The sequence below is a fragment of the Ambystoma mexicanum genome, chromosome 4q (assembly GCF_040938575.1).
Source record: "Ambystoma mexicanum isolate Mex_15411 chromosome 4q, UKY_AmexF1_1, whole genome shotgun sequence".
In the NCBI taxonomy this organism is placed as follows: domain Eukaryota; kingdom Metazoa; phylum Chordata; class Amphibia; order Caudata; family Ambystomatidae; genus Ambystoma; species Ambystoma mexicanum.
The window spans coordinates 443699594-443719291 of record NC_090928.1 but is presented as its reverse complement, the minus strand read 5'-3'; the positions used below and the strand labels follow the sequence as shown (position 1 = coordinate 443719291).

The 19698-nt window shown below is 46.1% G+C and overlaps 1 protein-coding gene across 4 annotated transcripts in view; it reads left to right on the top strand.

The window, feature by feature from the left end:
- The window catches only part of LOC138467775 (uncharacterized), a 700943-nt gene that overhangs the window by 314606 nt on the left and 366639 nt on the right, over positions 1 to 19698 (top strand). For 3 of the 4 annotated variants that reach the window (XM_069608016.1, XM_069608015.1, XM_069608013.1), the window contains one exon: positions 10133 to 10210. The exons of the other annotated variant lie outside the window; for it this stretch is intronic. In XM_069608016.1, the coding sequence (XP_069464117.1) occupies positions 10133 to 10210 (78 nt within the window). The remainder of the gene's footprint in view (positions 1 to 10132; positions 10211 to 19698) is intronic. 4 annotated transcript variants of the gene reach the window in all.

Below are 19698 nucleotides of genomic sequence, written 5' to 3'. Positions count from 1 at the left end.
AGAAAAAGAACAAACTAAAGAAATCCAGCAAAGTTGCTGGGGGACTCACTAGGTTAGGAAATTCAGCCTAAACAGAGAATTCTCCCTAACAGAAACACAGTGCAGTTCAATTTACGTGGCACATTGACAATGTAAAGTTAGAAAAGTTGAAAGGCATTGTCTATTTGGGATTCCCGATATCTACAAAACAGAATGCAATATCTACAAAACAGAATGCAAATTTTGTTAAGGATTGGTTGTTTTCATTGAGAAAAGCAGTGGGGAACAAACTGGTGTGAGTTGATACTAAATATGGGCAGCATTCAATTCTGCTTGCACTCAAGAACGATTTACGAAGGAAAAATCATTCCAAAGTTATTATATGGATATGAAATATTCCCATTTTGGGCTTTAAATCTGCTTCCTGTTCTGGAAGGTCGGCTGTGGAGGACACTTCAGGTGGCACAGGGTGCTGTCATGATTCCTGCCCCTCATGTCCCCAGCCCTCCAAGATGTCAGGCTGGAGCCAGGCCACAATCACCTACATGACCCTCAAGGGCCTCTCCATCCCTCCAAAGACCCACTTGGAGTCAGACTTGGCGCTTGTGGCACCGGACTCACTCACTCCCATAGGGTAACATTGGGGATTGGACTTGTAGTGCATTGATGGGGACAAGATGGATGCCCCCACATATTTCGGTTCCCAGAACTGCATGTGCAGTCTAGTCTTTTGGGTGTGGTTCAGCCTAGAGACTCCTGGGATACCCAGAGACTGTTTAAGCCACGCCCAGGCTGAGAAACATGCTTTGTGTTTTCTGCACCTGCAGCGTGACACTCACCGTGTTCGGATCGGTCTCCAGTAGGCCTGCATCTTTCTTCTGCGCTCAGCTCCTGCAAGAACAAGAACACTGTTAGGAACAGCCTTACCTTGCGGTGCTTCTGCCCATCATTAATCGCTTCTTCTGTTTGGTGGTCATCTTCCGCGGTGTCATTCCCATCCCGGCACGCCGCTTGCTAAGGAAAAGGGAAAAGAACAGAAAAAAGGCATTAGTAAGCATTCAGCAAATCTTCGCTTATTTTTAAAGAATGTACGAGCTTCAAACGCTTACCTGAATCCCAGCCGCTCTGGGGGAACTCTGTCTCTGGAACTTCTCATCCATCTGCAAGAGGGAAAAGACACTATGGGTTAGCGTGTAAACATCTAGATGCACCGCATACCGCGCTTACTCACTGCATTTCTTCTTCATAACCGGCATCCAAGCTGAAAATGTCGCAGCACCTAAAATACACAGAAAAAGAACTCAGTTCAATACAAATACGAAAGGGTCGCATTGCGCATCGCGCTCTCAATCACCTTCAGCTCTACTCATCTCAGCAGCACGTCGCCATCCCCGGACGCAGGCCATCATCTCAGGAAGGAAAGGAACGAAGTTAGAGAACTGTTCAAAAGACTCATTATACTTACCTGTCGGCCTCTTGCCAGTGAAGTAACTAGGCAGCAACGAGCCCTCATCAATCAACACGCCCCTTCGCTGAAAGCAGGATGGAAAGCACACTTTCCAAGAAAACAAGGTGAGCTGTGGATCAAAGGGAAGGGTTGGACCCCGGGGAAGAAGGGGTTCAAGCACATAGAGACAACAGGGAGTTAAACTCTACCAATCCTGTGTTTCAGGCCCAGTCTCCAGTCGAATAGACTCCAGGAAAGGGTTCGAGGTCGTAAGAGGTCAGAACAGGCTGAGTGACGTCCCCGTGGATACCAGGTGAGCGTTACAGTACACAAAGCCTCACATCAAAATCCACCTGGGCGTCATGGAAACGTCAGAAACTGACCAGTTAGCCCACATGTTGGGGCAGCTACGTTCCAAAGTACATGCAGCCAGGCAGGAGACCAACACCCTGTGGAGAGAGTTGATAGTAGCCAAAGAACGCACTGATTGTCAAGGACACTTCGATCTCAGGCGCAGGAGAGGATTTAACCAACCGCCCCCACACTGGTCTTGAGACCTGCAAGTCAAGGCTTACGCAGGTGTTCGCGACCAGGGGAGGGAAAGAGGTTAGGGTCTCGCTGATTGGACAGGGAGGGGAGATTAGGAAAACCGGGAAAAGGACTAGGTAGAGGTTGGGGACAGGTATGGGGAGATGGGGAAGGGCTCAACTGCTGCACACCTTCATGGCATTTACTGCTCGTGAACGGACAAAAGATTCCCCAGTTGTGCTCTTTTGGGTTCCTTACTCCATGTTTACTTCACACAAAAGTAAGGTTAGAGAGCCTATGCAACCTCAATAATAATACCAACAAACGTGAGAATCCATTGACATAGATGATTCATGCATGTCACACTTAGCTCTGTTTCATTGTCCAGTCCTTAAACGTGGTCCTTGTTGTTGTCACCAGTCGCTAGACATCGACATTGAACTGCGCCTTGATGGTTGTGCGGTCGAGGTCACACTACAAAAAAGAATAACGTGTTATTCTTTGAATGCACTCATGCAGTTATTCATTCTCATGCCACATCCGTACATGCACACTCTTTCATCACAAACTGTGATTCATATGGGCTCGTCCCGAAACTAAGTTGTTTACAAAAGCCTGCACGAACTTTGCCACGCGTGGCTTGTGGCGTCTAACGTGGTCCTTAATGACACCAGCGCTGCGTTCGTTTTAAAAACTGTACTCGCGTTATTACGCGCGGTGCGAAAGCCTCAAAGCGTGGAGGCAAGGTCAACAAGTGCGCGCGACACCCCCCGTGGCGCTACTTAGCTTGCTGTGCCTGCGCAGGGGCGAATGGCATGGGTTAAGGCTGAGTGCCCCCTGCGCTTTCCCCAACTCTGCAGGCTTTATGGACTGTCTGTGCTGTGAATTCCCAACCCTCCTCAGCGCGTGGAAACTTATCTGTAGGTTGGCGAGGGGCCGGATTCTGAATCTGGTGGGGCGGGGCCCCTCGCGAGAGCCTTTTGCTGGAGCTCTTCAAAGCACATCCTCCTCGGGACTCTCAAGCACAAGCTCCGTGCTGAGGTCCTCGCGCATGCGCGTTGCTGTGGGCCACACCCGAATCGCTCCCTGATTGGCTGCTCCTGCGCCAAGCATGCTGGGCAATGTAGTCCAGATGTCCCTTTTCCCTGCAGAGAGGACAAAGCAGCCTTTGTAGGGCAGAACCTTTCTCCTGCTGGATTTTACCGACTGTCCATTATCAAAACCTAACCCACGATGCACCCCACACACATATTTGCCTCCCCGAATCCCTTTTGCTCCTTGTGTCCTTTTTGTCTGGTCTGTTTTAGGTTTTTTCCTGACACTGATGATTTAAGCCGGCAACTTCTCCAGTCACAAGCAGGGCATGCACCATTGCCGGGAAGCGTGCCCCGATGCCAGTACCATCAGCCAATCCCGTTCAGATAACCCTTCCTGGGGCAGTTCCCTTGGCCCAGCCTGAACGATTTACGGCGGATCCCAAGAGGTTTGAAACGTTCATGAACCAGTGCCGCCTGCACTTCCTTTGTAGACCAGGGGCCTTTCCGAATGACCAATCACGGGTCGCTTTTGTGCTATCCTACCTGAGTGGTAGCGCCACGGACTGGTCTGTACCCTTTGTGGCCCAAGACGATCCTTTGCTGCATGACTTCAGGGGCTTTCAGCAGGAGATGGAAAAGCTGTTCGCCCGTTGTTCTCATGGGCAGGCATTAGACAACGAACTTCTGTCCCTACGCCAAGGGAATCAAGACGTATTAACATACATAGCCACGTTCAATAGACTCGTAGTTGAAGCAGAATGGCCAGTGGAGAAGAGAAGCATGTTATTTCATCGGGGGTTGCAGGGAGAGCTCAAGGATTTTCTCGCACAAGTAGTGAACCCCCCGGAAGACTGCTCAGAATTCACTGACCTTGTTGTTCAACTGCATCATAGGTTGCAGGACCGAAGAGCAGATCGAACCAGACTGGACCCTGGCCCTATGTATGTGTTCAAAGGACAATATTGCCTGCACAACGGAAGGTTCAGGAGAACCAATGCAAATCGGGGGGTCAGATCCCCCTTGACTAAAGCGGAAAGGGATAAAAGGAGACAGCAGCAGTCATGTCTGTACTGTGGAAGGTCAGGTTATTTCCTTAAAGAGTTCCCTGTGAAGCCACTGAGGAGGACGGTAGGGGCCACGGACAAGGAAGATACCATCAAGGAATCGGAAAACTCCCCAGTCCGGCAAGTGTAGGGGTCCACTTGTCGAGCGAAGAAAGTGAACTACAGACCTCCCATTTTGCACTATCTGTGGTCTTGATCAATCACCAACAACCATCTTGGATGCACGCAGTAAGAGCGTACATTGACAGTGGAGCCATTGGGAGTTACATCGACCAGGATCTTGCGGCAAAGATGGGGTTTCCGTTACGCCCTAAATCAACCATCGACACTGTTACCACTGTTGAAGGCACGGAAATAGCTTCTGGTCCAGTATCCCAATGCACTGCAGCTTTAACCCTTCTGTGACAGGATGGACACCAAGAATCTATCGTTTTCGACCTCATTAAGGCACTACATTTCCGGTTGATTTTGGGAATGCCATGGTTAGTAGCTCACAATTCTAGAATCGATTGGCAAGCAAAAGAATTGGCCTTTCCCGAGACTTGCACCCACACATGTTATTGCCAAGAGAAACAACCAATAGACATCAGAACCTCCACGCTTGCGACTGTGGCAATCGGCACCCTACCAAGTGAATATCAGGACTTTTAAGATGTCTTTCAGAAAGAACAGGCTAATACCCTGGCACCGCATAGACCATACGATTGCCAAATCGACCTGATACACGGCGCACAAATCCCTTGAGGGCGAATTTACACACTCACGGAACCAGAAAACCAGCACCTGAAGGCCTATCTTGACCAATACCTGGCCAACGGGTTCATCCGTCCCTCGAAGTCTCCAGCAGCCAGTCCTCTATTCTTCGTACCGAAAAAGGAGGGGGGACTTGAGAACGTGCATCGACTATCGCGCACTGAACCAGATTACCGTAAAAAAACGCTACCCCCTGCCACTGATCCCTGAATTGCTTGATGAAGTCAAAGATGCCCAAATCTACACAAAACTAGACATGAGGGGGGCATATCACCTTATTTCGTAAAACAGGGGGACGAATGGAAAACCGCTTTTCGCACCAAATACGGCTTGTACGAATATCAAGTAATTCCCTTTGGCATTTGCAACGCGCCTGCAGCATTTCAATACTTTATGAACAGTGTCCTACGAGAATTGATTGATGTCTGTGCTCTAGTGTACATCGATGATATCCTAGTATATTCCGCATCAAAGCAGGACCACGTTAAACACGTCCGCTCTGTATTGGAGAAACTCCGTCAACACCGGCTCTACGCCAAGCTCGAAAAGTGCTCATTCCACGTCTCTGAGGTGGAATTCCTGGGCTTTATTCTCAGCCCCAATGGAATCCGAATGGATGTACACAAGGTAGATGCTATCCTGATCTGACCATCCCCAAATTCATTCAAGGGGGTTCAAAGCATGCTGGGTTTTGCAAACTTCTACCGCCGGTTCATCCCAGGATTTTCGCAAATCGTGCATCCCATCACGTCATTGCTAAGGAAAAGCAACAAAAAGTTCCAGTGGACAACAGAAGCCAAGGAAGCTTTTGAGGAACTCAAATCAAGATTCACATCTGCCCCAATCTTACGCCACCCTCGCCCTGATCTCCCATACCTGGTGGAAACGGATGCCTCAAGCATGGCTATGGGAGCCGTCCTCTCACAAAAGGACCCTGAAATGGGCCATTTACACCCTGTTGCCTTCTGGTCGCGTAAATTCACACCCCCTGAACTCAATTACGCTATCACAGCCAAAGAACTCCTGACTATTAAGTCAGCCTTTAAGGCATGGCAGCACTACCTCTTGGGCGCCAGACACACAATCACCGTAATAACTGACCACCGGAACCTCCAGTACCTAAAAACGGCAAAGGCCCAATCCTCACGACAACTACGTTGGGCTGTTTTTTTTGCTGAATATGACTACGTGATTACATTTCGACCAGGGGTGAAAAACGGGAAGGCCGATGCCCTTTCCCGTATGGGGGTGGAAGAGCAAGGGTATTAGACCCCTGACCCAATAGCAATCATCCCGAGTGACAAGCTCCTAGGAATCACAGCAACCATAACTCAGAAAGAATTACATGAAGAAATCCAAAACCTGATGAGTCCGGAGCAATTACAAGCGTGGAGTGTACAAGGAGAACATTACATGATAAAAGATCAGTTGCCCTACTTCAGTAATCGTTTATTCTTACCAAACCATGAACTACGAGAGCAAGTCATGTGCGGTTATCATGATTCCTTAATCGAGGGCCACCCCGGAATCGCTAAAACCCTAGCCAAGGTAAAACCAAATTATTGGTGGCCCACGTGGCGTAAAGACATTATACAATTCATCCTATCTTGTGGATGTGTGCTCAAAACAAGTCATCCAAGCAGAAACCGGCTGGGCTATTACAACCATTGGAAATCCCACCAGCACCCTGGCACACGTTATCCCTCGATTTTATTACTGACTTACCACCCAGTGAAGGGTTTAACACTATTCTTGTGGTCGTGGACCTATTTTCAAAAATGGCACATTTCATTCCTCTTAAGGGGCTCCCAAATGCTTCCACTCTGTCAAAGGTTTTTCTTGAAGGCATCGTATGGCACCATGGGTTTCCTTCAGTTTTAGGTTCAGATCAAGGTACTCAATTCGTATCCAACTTCTGGAGAAAATGCTGCTCTATGGCCCAGATCAACATCCAGCTATCTACCAGTCACCATCCCCAAACGGATGGTCAAACTGAGAGGACAAATCAGACGCTCAAGCAGTATCTGCGTTGCATGTTACACCAAGCTGAAGGAAGCTAGGTTCGACCTATTATGGATAGCTGAATATACTTATAATAATTCCCTACACACCAGCACTGGACAGACACCCTTTTATACCATGTATGGCAGGCACCCACATACCACGTTCCTACAACCCTTGAAATGCCAGCAGTCAAAACCATGCACACGACCATTTCTCAAACCTTTAAAAAGGCAGCAGAACACCTACTTCAAGTTAAGAATCGCCACAAGAAGTTTGCTGATCAACACCGAGCAAAGGCCCCCAACTACCAAGTTGGAGACAAAGTCTGGCTGGCGTCTAAACACGTGTCCATTAAAGGAACACAAACTTTCCGTCCAAAATATCTGGGTCCATTCACCGACACCTCCGTGATAAATCCTGTGGCGGTCAGACTAGCTTTGCTGTCAAACATGCAGATTCATCCTGTGTTCCACGTGTCTCTCCTTAAACCTGTTCAACCTGAGACCCGGGTAGCAACGCCACCGGAGCCAGTAGTAGTCGCCGGGGAGTCAGGATTCGAAGTCAAGGACATCCTGGATTCAAAGTATGTCAGATCCAAATTATACTATTAGCAGACTGGAAGGGTTATGGTCCACAATATAGGACATGGGAGCCTTGTGAGTACATCCATGCACCTCGTTTGCTTAGATGATTTCATCAAAACCATCCAAACAAACCAGGACCAGACAGAAGAGCCACCTTGAGAGGGGCCTTGGGGGAGGGGGGGAGTGCTGTCATGATTCCTGCCCCTCATGTCCACAGCCCTCCAAGATGTCAGGCTGGAGGCAGGCCACGATCACCTACATGGCCCTCAAGGGCCTCTCCATCCCTCCAAAGACCCACTTGGAGTCAGACTTGGCGCTTGTGGCACCAGACTCACTCACTCCCATAGGATAACATTGGGGATTGGACTTGTAGTACATTGATGGGGACAAGATGGATGCCCCCACATATTTCTATTCCCAGAACTGCATGTGCAGTCTAGTCTTTTGGGTGTGGTTCAGCCCAGAGACACCTGGGAGACCCAGAGACTATTTAAGCCACGCCCAAGCTGAGAAACATGCTTTGTGTTTTCTGCACCTGCAGCGTGACACTCACCGTGTTCGGATCGGTCTCCAGTAGGCCTGCATCTTTCTTCCATGCTCAGCTCCTGCAAGAACAAGAACACCGTTAGGAACAGCCTTATCTTGCGGCGCTTCTGCCCATCATTCATCACTTCTTCTGTTCTGCGGGCATCTCCGGCGGTGTCATTCCCATCCCGGCACGCCGCTTCCTAAGGAAAAGGGAAAAGAACAGAAAAAAGGCATTAGTAAGCATTCAGCAAATCTTCGCTTATTTTTAAAAACTGTACGAGCCTCAAACGCTTACCAGAATCCCAGCTGTTCTGTGGGAACTCTGTCTCTGCAATTTCTCACCCATCTGCAAGAGGGAATAGACACTCCAGGTTAGCGTGGAAACATCTAGAGGCGCCGCATACCGCGCTTACTCACCGCATTTCTTCTTCATAACTGGCATCCACGCTGAAAACGTTGTGGCACCTAAAAGACACAGAAAAAGAACTCAGTTCAATACAAATACGAAAGGGTCGCATTGCGCATCGTGCTCTCACTCACCTTCAGCGCTACTCATCTCAGTAGCACGTCGCCATCCCCGGATGCCGGCCATCATCGCAGGAAGGAAAGGAACGAAGTTAGAGAACTATTCAAAAGACTCATTATACTTACCTGTCGGACTCTTGCCAGTGAAGTAACTAGGCAGCAACGAGCCTGCATCAATCAATGTGCCCCCGTGCTGAAAGCAGGACGGAGAGCACACTTTCCAAGAAAACAAAGGATCAAAGGGAAGGGTTGGACCCCGGGGAAGAAGGGGCTTAAGCACACAGAGACAATAGGGAGTTAAACTCTACCAATCCTGTGTTTCAGGCCCAGTCTCCAGTCGAGTAGACTCCAGGGAAGGGTTTGAGGTCGTAAGAAGTCAGAACAGGCTGAGTGACGTCCCCGTGGATACCAGGTGAGCGTTACAGGTGCGCCTCTAGCAGCCCTTCAATACAAACCAATACAAACATGGCATTATTTCGTTAAAAGGTGCTCCAAGTGGAGGCTCCTCTGGTTACTATAAATTTATGTGTCCACCATGCACACCTTCATTATATGAGGTAATTGATAGGGTACTGTTAAGTGGAAAGGAACACTTTTGACAGGAGTTTTCGACCTCATTCAACCTGATATTAGGAGAACTTGATCTCACAGTTGCCGAGCTTAATGACAATACAGTAAGAGTTGAATAAAATCTTTATAGGTATGATTGGGCAAATACAATGGATACTATGCTCTCCTATAAGTCACTGACCAATTTAAGGACCGATTTTATAACTGTAGGAATGATTGCCCCCTACCTTGTTGTTTATCCAAACAAAGCTGTAAGACACTTGTTCTTACGATTCTGTATTGGTCAAATTCAGACAAAGGAGATTTTAATACGTTAGCATATGATAACGTCTGATCAAGGTGTATGTAGGTTTTGTGGGGTGCAGAATACGATAGAAACCATGGAGCATTTACTGACTGTTTGCCCGCTGACTCGAGGTCAAAGAGAGATGCATTTGAAATGGTTTTTATCTATTTTAACTAAAATGATGTTTGATTCTTTTACGCGATTCTATTTGGTTGATAGACCCACTTCGGTGGTGATCGCTGTCACAGATTTTATTAAATCACAAAACTTGGAATGATCTGTAAATGTTATATGTGTGAAATGACTGTTTTATTTTAAATTAATTGTAACACTGTCATTAATTGTTGATTATGAATTTGTGTGCTTTGTATTTTTGAATTGTAAAAGGAACTAATGAATTGCATTGAATTAAGTATATGAAAGTGTATTTTAACTCATTGTTGTCTTGTTAAAGATTTTTTAAAACCATATAACAATACAAAAAAAATACATTGCTATGTCTTGAGAGTGTCATCACATTCTGCAGACCAACTATTCAAATATTGTATTTATTGATACTCTGGTTTCAACTCCTCACAAGCATAAAGTAAAGTTGAACCTTTGCTATGTGGAAAAACAATTACAAAAAAAATATTAAACACCACCTGAAGAATATAAATATGTTGGTATGATTCCATTCAATTCCATTTCTAGTTACGATGTTAGGAGTCTGATGTAAAGGGATAGCCTTGATTACATTCAATAAATGTAATTCTCACTATTTTAATTTCCGACATGTTTTTAATTAAAGAATTTATAACTATTGAACTGTTTTAACTCTTTTGCAGAGACATTGTGGTGAGTGGTGGGATTGATCCAAAAATGAAGACAGAAGAATTGAGCGGAAAGGAAATGTTAGGAGAAGGGTAAGAAATAAACACTTTACAATTGACTGTCATCTCAATAACACAATACAGATCCATCATTAAAGAAAAACCAATTACCAAGCAATTCTATGTATTGATGGCTACATTTGAGTGGAGCACAGTACATTTATTTAGAGAAAATGCAGCTTGAGGGTTCGAGAAGACCCACAAATCCCAAATGTAAAGTATGTAAAGATCATTTGGCAAGGTGCCTGCCAATGAAAAGTGCAAGCTTCTTTCCTTAAATTCTATTTCTTCTTACAGAAAAGAACCTATGACAATACTAATTATAGGTTTGTTAAGATTGGTGTTTCAAAGTTAATTGCTATTGAGGATTCAATTACCAAAATATGATGCGCTTGTGGTCTTTTTTTGGTTTTGGCAAAAACGCTGAAACCATTGTTACAGAAGAGAGAGAGCGAAGGGGGGTTCTGAACTGAGAATCTTGTTGGCAGAGTACAAAAATGCCAAATCACTTAAGTTTATTTTTTCAAACTCCTCAGCTGTACTACCCAAAGAGGAGATTTCTAACAATATCTGCTCCAACTGTAGCTTTGTGCAAGAAAAGTCAGTTGCCGGGCTTTCCATTTCCCAGCTGTGCATTGATGTGTAAGGTTGCAATATTGGGCTATTTTCGGCTGTCCTCCCCCACACAATTTCGACACATACAATTGGCCTACTACTGCCCTCATTTGGAATTACAGATGTGTGGGGTTTTGGGCTATTTTGGAATACTTTTGACGGCAGTCCTCCCAAGGCTGCCGCTGTATGCACACACCCCACTTCCACTCTCTCTATCCGCACCCACCCATCCCCCCACTATGTTTGCTGGTTGGGTTTTGTTTCGGCTATTGTAGACTACATTCAGATTAGATACTTGGGCACTGAGGTTAACAAATGAAAAGATTGTTGAAGCTTTGGCGAGATTAGTTCCTCACGAGCTAGAAGCCCAAATAATTTGTCCAATGTGCTATTTAAGGGTGGACTACAAATATGAGGATCCATATTGTCGGTTTTATTCAACAACATCATGTCTACATGTATATTTCGAAAATCATGGTCATGTTCATACGTATTGCCGATCTTTAAAAAGGTCCCCATGACAGACCCCTTAAATGTCCACCCAATAGCATAAGCTGACGCTGATAGTAAGTTATTTGCCACTCTGGTTTTAGATCACATTCGAAAATTGGCAAAAAATCGATTAATAGAATTCCAGCATGGCAGACTGGATTTCGCAAGTATCATTCCACTACTCTCCATGGAATCCTGTTGAAATTAGTCTCCAAACAGGTAGACTGTAAAAATATGATTCAATATTCTTGGCATCCATTGATCTATCAGCCGCTTTTGATGCTGTAGATCGTGGCCTACTGTGGAGTAAACTTGCAAAATGGGAAATTCTGCAGTGCCTTCTTAGACTTATTATTGGGCTATACTCTAGAACCGAGATAAAAGTTATATTAGACAAGCATGGTAATCTGTTAAGGAGTATACCAATGTCCTGAGGCATGCATCAGTGGTATGCATTTGCACCAACACTTTGTAATCTTTATTTGAGCGATATTGGTGAATATCTTTACACAGCTGCTCTGGCTACTCCTAAGATTGATCGATTGGAATTACTTTGGTTAGCATATGCTGATGATGTTTTTATTTTTGATCAGACACCAATAGGTTTACAGCATCTTTTGTTAGCCTTTTCCAAATTTGCTGATGTCCATGAATAAAAAATAAATCCTACTAAAACAAAAATAATGCACTTCCTGGGAAACACAGTGCAGTTGAATTTAAGTGGCAAATTGACAATGTACAGTTAGAAAAGTTGAAAGGCATTTGGGATTCCTGATATCTCCAAAACAGAATGCAATATCTACAAAACAGAATGCAAATTTTGTTACAGATTGGTTGTTTTCATTGAGGAAAGCAGTGGGGAACAAACTGGTGCGAGTCGATACTAAATATGGGAAGCATTCAATTCTGCTTGCCCTTAAGATCGATCTATGAAGGAAAAATCATTCCAAAGTTATTATATGGATATGAAATATTCCCATTTTGGGCTTTAAATCTGCTTCCTGTTCTGGAAGGTCGGCTGTGGAGAAGGACACTTCAGGTGGCACAGGGTGCGCCCCTGGCAGCCCTTCAATACAAACCTGGCATTATTTCATTAAAAGGTGCACCCAGTCGAGGCTCCTCTGCTTACTATATATTTCTGTGTCCACCATGCACCCCCTCATTATATGAGGTAATTGATAGGGTACTGTTAAGTGGAAAAGAACACTTTTGACAGGAGCTTTCGACCTCATTCAACTTGATATTAGGAGAACTTGATCTCACAGTTGCCGACCTTAATGATAATACACTAAGGCCCTCATTACAACCCTGGCGTTAAGGGGTTAACAGCGCCGCAAAAGGTGGCGGCGCCGTTAACCTATTAACGCCTGATTACGAGGTCCCTTTGCGGGTTGGCGATTTTAACGCCTGCTTTTTGCAGGCGTTAAAATCCAACCCGCAAAGGGACCTTGGTGCTAAGTACGGTGCCGCAATTTGCGGCACCGTACTTAGCGCCTTCCCCATTCCCATTGAGCCATATGGGGCAAAAATGGGAATGGGGAAGGGCCCATGGTGAATGGGGAATTACCGCCCCCGCAAACCTTGGAATGGGGCATTCACCATGGCGGACCCCGGCATGGACCATGGTGCTAATAGCACCATGGTTTAGCGCCGGGGTCGTAATGAGGCCCTAAGAGTTGAATAAAATCTTTATAGGTATGATTGGGCAAATACAACGGATACTATGCTCTCCTATAAGTCATTGACCAATTTAAGGACCGATTTTATAACTGTAGGATTGATTGCCCCCTACCTTGTTGTTTATCCAAACAAAGCTGTGAGACACTTGTTCTTACGATGCTGTATTGGTCAAATTCAGACAAAGGAGATTTTAATACGTTAGCATATGATAACGTCTGATCAAGGTGTATGTAGGTTTTGTGGGGCGCAGAATACAATAGAAACCATGGAGCATTTACTGACTGTTTGCCCGCTGACTCAAGGTCAAAGAGAGATACAATTGAAATGGTTTTCATCTATTTTAACAAAGATGATGTTTGATTCTTTTGTCTGATTCTGTTTGGTTGGTAGACCCACTTCGGTGGTGAACGCTGTCACAGATTTTATTAGATCTCAACATTTTGAATAATCTTTAAATGTTATATGTGTGAATTGTCTGTTTTATTTTAAATTGATTGTAACACTGTTATTAATTGATGATTATGAATTTGTGTGCTTTGTATTTTTGAATTGTAAAAGGAACTAATGAATTGCATTGAATTAAGTATATGAAAGTGTATTTTTTTTCCAACATTATTTTTATTATTTTTTGGCATAACAAGTTATACAGGTTCTCTGAGTATTACATACTTAGTAGGCTGATTATAGCATTAATGAGATAAGAGCGGAACTGGATGCAACTGAGTCATGACAAGTTATGCATTAAATTACAAACAAAATTATTAATAACAACCGAGGAGGGGGAACTGGGTATGGAGCTTTATGCGCAGTGGGGACAGATGGCTTCTTAGTTCAGCAGTGGGGTCATTTCAGGGGGTCAATGTGGCTCTCCGGCTGTGTTTCGGGCCAGTTTTTCGGAGTGGACTCGGTACCGATAGGGGACTAGTTTGATTGGCTGCCGGTGGCACGAGGGTGTGGGGGAGCCCCGTCGGGCCTCGCGCCTATTTTCAGACTTGTTCTTTTTCAGTCCTGAGTTTCCATCCATCGCAGGGTTGGGGGCTGTCTCGCCATCCCCGGGAATTGTTGAACATAGTCCATGAAGGGGGCCCATATGCGTTCGAATTTGAGCTTGTTGCCTAGCCTGATGGCTGTGACTTTCTCGGCTGCTGCAATTTCCCGCATTTGGCCCACCACACGTGTGTGGAGGGGCCCTCTGGATTTTTTCAAAGTCTGGCGATGGCGATTTTGGCGGCAGTAAGGAGGTGGGAGCATAGGTCCGCCAGGCAGCCTGTGAGGGGGAATTGACCTTGTTAGGGAGAATTCTCTCTTTAGGCTGAATTTTAACCTAGTGAGTCCACCAGAAGCTTTGCTGGATTTCTGGTGGGTTTTTTTTTTCTCCTGCCAAGAGTGAGACTCTTTTTCTCCCACTCTTGGACATGATTTATGGTGTTCCTTTGACTGCTAATGTGTTTTATGGGCTATGGGGTCCTTTACTCCATAAGGCCACATGTGTTTTTACTATGTGTGTTACACAGCACCCTCCGTGCAGTGACACAGGGGTGTCATAGTGACACCCCACCATAGACTCCATACCCTGGGACTGACTACTGTCTCCCAGGGCATGTAAAGTCACCATTGGCTTTACTAGTCCCAAATTATGAACAGAAACCAGTACAAACCATCATATTGTGGACGTACTGGTCAGGGCAATTCGATTGCCCCGGGGTCTGTTAGTCGAGGGGACACGTCTCCGTCCCCCCTGATTGAGTTTTGGCTGGTGGCAGTGGATACTACTTTTTATATTCGACAGCGAATGTATCCTATTGGATTTTCCCATTGTTCGAGGCTACCAACTTTAATTATTTAATTCTCATAGCCTTGAACATACCGCCGGTTAATTTATTTAATATTAATTTGCCGGTTGGTATTTTTTGCCAGGACTCGATTCTAAAATGGCGTTTGTGTTCTCTTCTGTGACTCCAACCCAAGTCGAGCCCTTTGTTCCACTTTTTGGCGGGCTTCTCCACAGAAGCCTCCAAAAGTGGTGCCACTCTGTCTGGGTACCACAGGGGGTGCGGGAGGGGGTTTAGGCACCCTGGACTGAGTTACCTTGGTAACTCAAGTCGCACTCTTGTGTGATTGGCCCAAGTGGTGATCTGGCCGGCTCACCACTTAGCATGTTTGATTGACAGCTAGGCTGAGTGAATGGGGGTGTGCTGCATAAAAGCAGGGCTCTGGGGACTGGAACTTCAGATGTCGCCACAGGACCTGAGAATCTGACGAGGGAGAAGCTGAGCCGATCTACCACGACGACACCACCGGTGGAGCCCTGCGGAACCGACTCACCACTTCCGGACGACAGAGAAGATCTCCCGGCTGGAGAGGCTTCTTCCCCCGACTGGTGGGCACAACCAGTTTACCTTCTTTTCCCGGCATCCCAGGACGTTTTGTGGTCGAATTGCCCGTGCCAAGCACCCCGGCAACCGGATAGCCACTTACCACTCGACCGCGAATAAAAGGACCGCTCCTTTTACCTGAGAACTCCGCGGCTGTTTTCTTCCCTGGCAGTGCAACGGACTACTGTCTTCCTCCCCGACGAGATCCTCTCTTCCCCAGGATGAAGCACCAACTTGCATCCGCTGCCAGGAACAACTACCCCCGCTGGAGTATTCTCACCACTTTAAGGTACCGTGTCCGCCAGGCCTCTCTTTCTAAAGATTGCTACACGGTAATAATAATCCCTTAACCTTCTGGACTGGGCTGGCCGCCTTGAACCTCGAACTGGTCCCTTTCTTTGGTCCAACTCTTTCTGAACCTTTTCAAGACTTTTGTGCACTTCAACCGTGTGACCTTGGACACATTTCGTTCTGATCCTCTTAAAGTGGATCCGGCCTTCTGAACTCTAACTTCACGGTTTTACTTTGCCTTCCTCTCTTGTTGTGTTCTTGTGAAAGTGTTGGGATCTGTTTCAAATTATACTCTGCTTTTCTCTCCCTCTTTAAAACGAATTATTAGAGTGCCATCTGCGTTAAGCACTCACCAATGTCTGAAAATAAGTGGGGCTTTACTTAAGACTTGTCTAATATTCTTTCAAGGGAGTTTATTTCTTTTAGTGACCGTGTTTTTGAACTGCTTAACATTAGTGCCTGTGTGTTGTACTAGATGTGGCTTTAAATAAATAATTATATCTCTTTTACACCAAGCTCTGGTCAGTGTTTACTTGTTCTACTGTGTTCTTTTGACCTATTGTGAATACTCTGTATACTGCCTAACTCTTTTTGAGGGAAGTCTGACTGCTCAGCCACAGCTACCAAGTGAATTTGTGTGGTACAGACTGCTACCAAGTGGGTTTACTGCCAAACGCCTGTAGTCTTAAATCTTTTGCAGTGGTCCCAGAGGGAACTGCAGAGGTTTCTGCCTGACAGCCCTTCTCCTGTAGCCCCTAGTAGCACGATTCCAGGGTCCCAGGGGATGTTGAGCCCGGTGATAGCTTTAATCTGTTCTAAAATGTTCTTCCAGAATAAGGCGGCTTTTGGGCAGGACCAGAAGAGGTGGAACAGGGTCCCTCTTTCTTAGCACCCTCTCCAGCAGTGAGTGGGGATCGATGGATTACACTTGTTTAGTATGACAGGAGTTCGGTACCATCTGTAGCAGACTTTAAGTGCACTTTCTTTGTTTGTTATGCATTTTGAGCTTTTTTGTGCTCGGGACCATATTTGTTGCCATTCCTCTGGTTCAATCGGTCTTCCGATGTCTTCTTCCCATTTCAGCATGTATGGTTCTTTTTTTGTAGGGTCTGATCTGTCCAGCATTTTGTACAGTGCAGAGATTTTCCCTTTCGGGGGATTTGCTGAGAGGGTGAGTTCTAATGCTGTTACTCCCTGCTGCCATGTTTCCTGACTTGCGGTTTCGACAGCCAGTGCCTCAGTTGAGCGTAGCGAAACCTTTCAGTTTCCGAGATCTTGAATTTCGCTTTGCACTCCTCAAAGTTTAGGGGGCGCCCATTCTCGAAGAAATCTGCCATGGTTTCCAAGCCACCAGCCATCCATTCCGTAAACTGCTATGGAGAGACTCCCGGTGAGAAGTCCGGGTTCCCCCAGATAGGTGTGAGGGGGCCCATTGAGCCTCTACAGTTCCATCGGCGGGCTGCCTTTTTCCAGCTGGCAACCGTGTTCCTTGTTGCTGGTAGGGGGCCCAAGTCGTGGGTCCCATTGGGTTCTTTGGAGTGGGGCAGAGCTTCTAGCTGGGTCTTACTCCAGTCTTCTTCCAGTTGTAACCACCTGGGGCGGTTAGCGCTGAGCTTCAAGGCGAAAGCTGGGGCCAATTGGGCTGCTAGACAATATCTCGCCGCATCTGGGACCCCTAGGCCTACCAGAGCTGTGGTTCGGAGCATGATGCGTTTCAGAATACGACACTTCTTTCCTTCCCAGACGAGGTTCAGGATCTCTCTTTGGAGCTTTTGCAGGGCCTTTTCTCGGATCGCTACAGGCAGTGCTTGTGCATAATATAGCAGCCTTGGGGTCAAAATCATTTTTATTGCTGTGATTCGGCCAAACCAGGAGATTTCCTGGGTTTTCCAGTGGTTGATGTCCATTTTCAGGACTCTGAAGAGTGCCGGGAAGTTTGCCATATACAGCTTCTCAGTTTTGTTGGCTATCTGAACTCCTAGGTAGCTGATGCTGCTTTTTGCCCAGGGGATTCGAAACTCCTCCTCGAGATTGGATTTGTGCGTGTTTGGGATGTTGATGCCGAGTGCTACTGATTTGGCTATGTTTATCGTAAATCCTGAGGCTGTTCTGAATTCTTCTAGGGTTCGCCATAGGGCCCTTATTGATTCTGCTGTTCGGGTGAGTGTGAGGAGCACTTCGTCTGCGTATAGGGCGATTTTGTAGGTTTCTTTTTTGAACGTGAGGCCATGTATTGATGGATTTCAGCAGACCGTATCCGCGAACGGCTCCATTGATAGGGCGAAGATGAGTGGGGAGAGTGGACATCTTTGTCTCATCCCCCTGGTTATGTTTATGCTGCCAGATTTGGCCCCGTTGAGGCGTAGTCTCGTGGACGGCTTTTGATAGATGGCTAGGACCCATTTTATGAAATTTGGGCCGAAGCCGAAATGTCTTAGGGTTTCCTTTACATAGCCCCAGTCAAGCATATCGAAAGCCTTGTGCGCGTCTAAGGAGAGGACTGCTAGCCTTGCACCCAGCCTGTTTGCTGACTCTATGATGTTGATGGTTCTGCGAGTATTGTCTTGGGTGCCCCGACCCGGGATGAAACCCGCTTGATCTGGATGGATGATCTCTGGGAGGAGGGGGGCCAGATGGTTTGCCAGGATTTTGGCGAATATTTTCGCGTTGTTGTTTAGCAGCGTTATGGGTCTGTATGATGCGCATAGCGATCGGTCTTTCCCCGGCTTTGGGATAAGTACTGTTATTGATTCGTTCATAGACGCTGTCGTGGAGCCAGTGGCGACAAAGGAGTTGAATAGATTCGCCAGCTGCGGTGCTAGCAAGTGAGCAAACTTCTTGTAGAATTTAGAGGATAGTCCAACTGGCCCGGGCGCTGTGTTCTTCAGGTGTCGGATCGTTTCGCTAACCTCCTCCGCTGATATTGGGCCCTCCAAATCAGGGAGTGAAGGCGATGGCTGCGGTTTTGGGATGGGGGCCAAGAATTGGGCAATGGCTGGAGTTGACGTCGGAGGTCCTGCCATAATTTCCTTATGGTGCTGCACCATTATCTCCAGCTTGTCAGGGTCCAGGTGGTGTGTGGAGCCATTTTTGTCTAGCAGAGTTTGAATGTGGATCCTAGTTTGAAGTTTTTTCAGTTTGTGTGCTAGGAGCCTGTTCGCTTTGTTACTGTTAAGGTAGTAGTACTGTTTGGTATAGGTTAATGCTCTGGCGGCTCGGGCTGCCATGTGGATTTCCAGCTCTCTTTTTACTCTTTTTAGCTGTTGTTGCATTGTTTTCGCATAACAGTGTTTGAGCTTGTTTTCTAGTTCCACAAGTCTTTCCTCTAGCTTTCGTTGCTTCAGTAGATCCTGGCGCTTGAGTCTGGCTGAGGAATCCATCGCCACCCCTCGGATTACCGGCTTCATGGCGTCCCATACTGTTGCTATTGCGGTGTTTGGATTTGTATTCTCAATGAAATAATTCTGGATCGCCTCCGAGAGGTCGGAGCTGGCCGCTAGGTCAGTGAGGATATAATCCTGCAGCTTCCATTCTCTCTGAGTGGGTTTGGGCGCTCCGTGGAGAAGCAGCGACATTGTGACTGGCGCGTGGTCCGAGATTACTATGGACCCAATTTGGATGTTCGAGCAGAACCAGAGCTATGTATTGCTACAGAGCAAGCCCAAATGCACTCCACAGGGAAAAGTATCCATCTATAAAGGTAAGTAACTCTGGTAGTTTTGGACTGTTTTTGCTTGGTACTAGGGTACCTAATAAGTTCAAACATTTGGTATATAAAAGTAAACGAAAAACTCAATTGCTCATTAATTAACCAACATGACATTTGGAATTTTCATTTGAATAATGTACATATAAATCAGAGACTGAATGATAGAGCTAACTCTTGAATTTTTGAATTTTTAATGTGTCAGAATCTAATGAGTTATTTGAAGTTATTGGATCAAATATACACAGTGAATTCATAGGGGACACATTAGTCCATGTAACAAACAGTGTGCAGAACTTTTAGCAAACATAGAAGAATGCCTTACAACAACTGGCATTGCGTAAATCAATCACAAGGTTTTA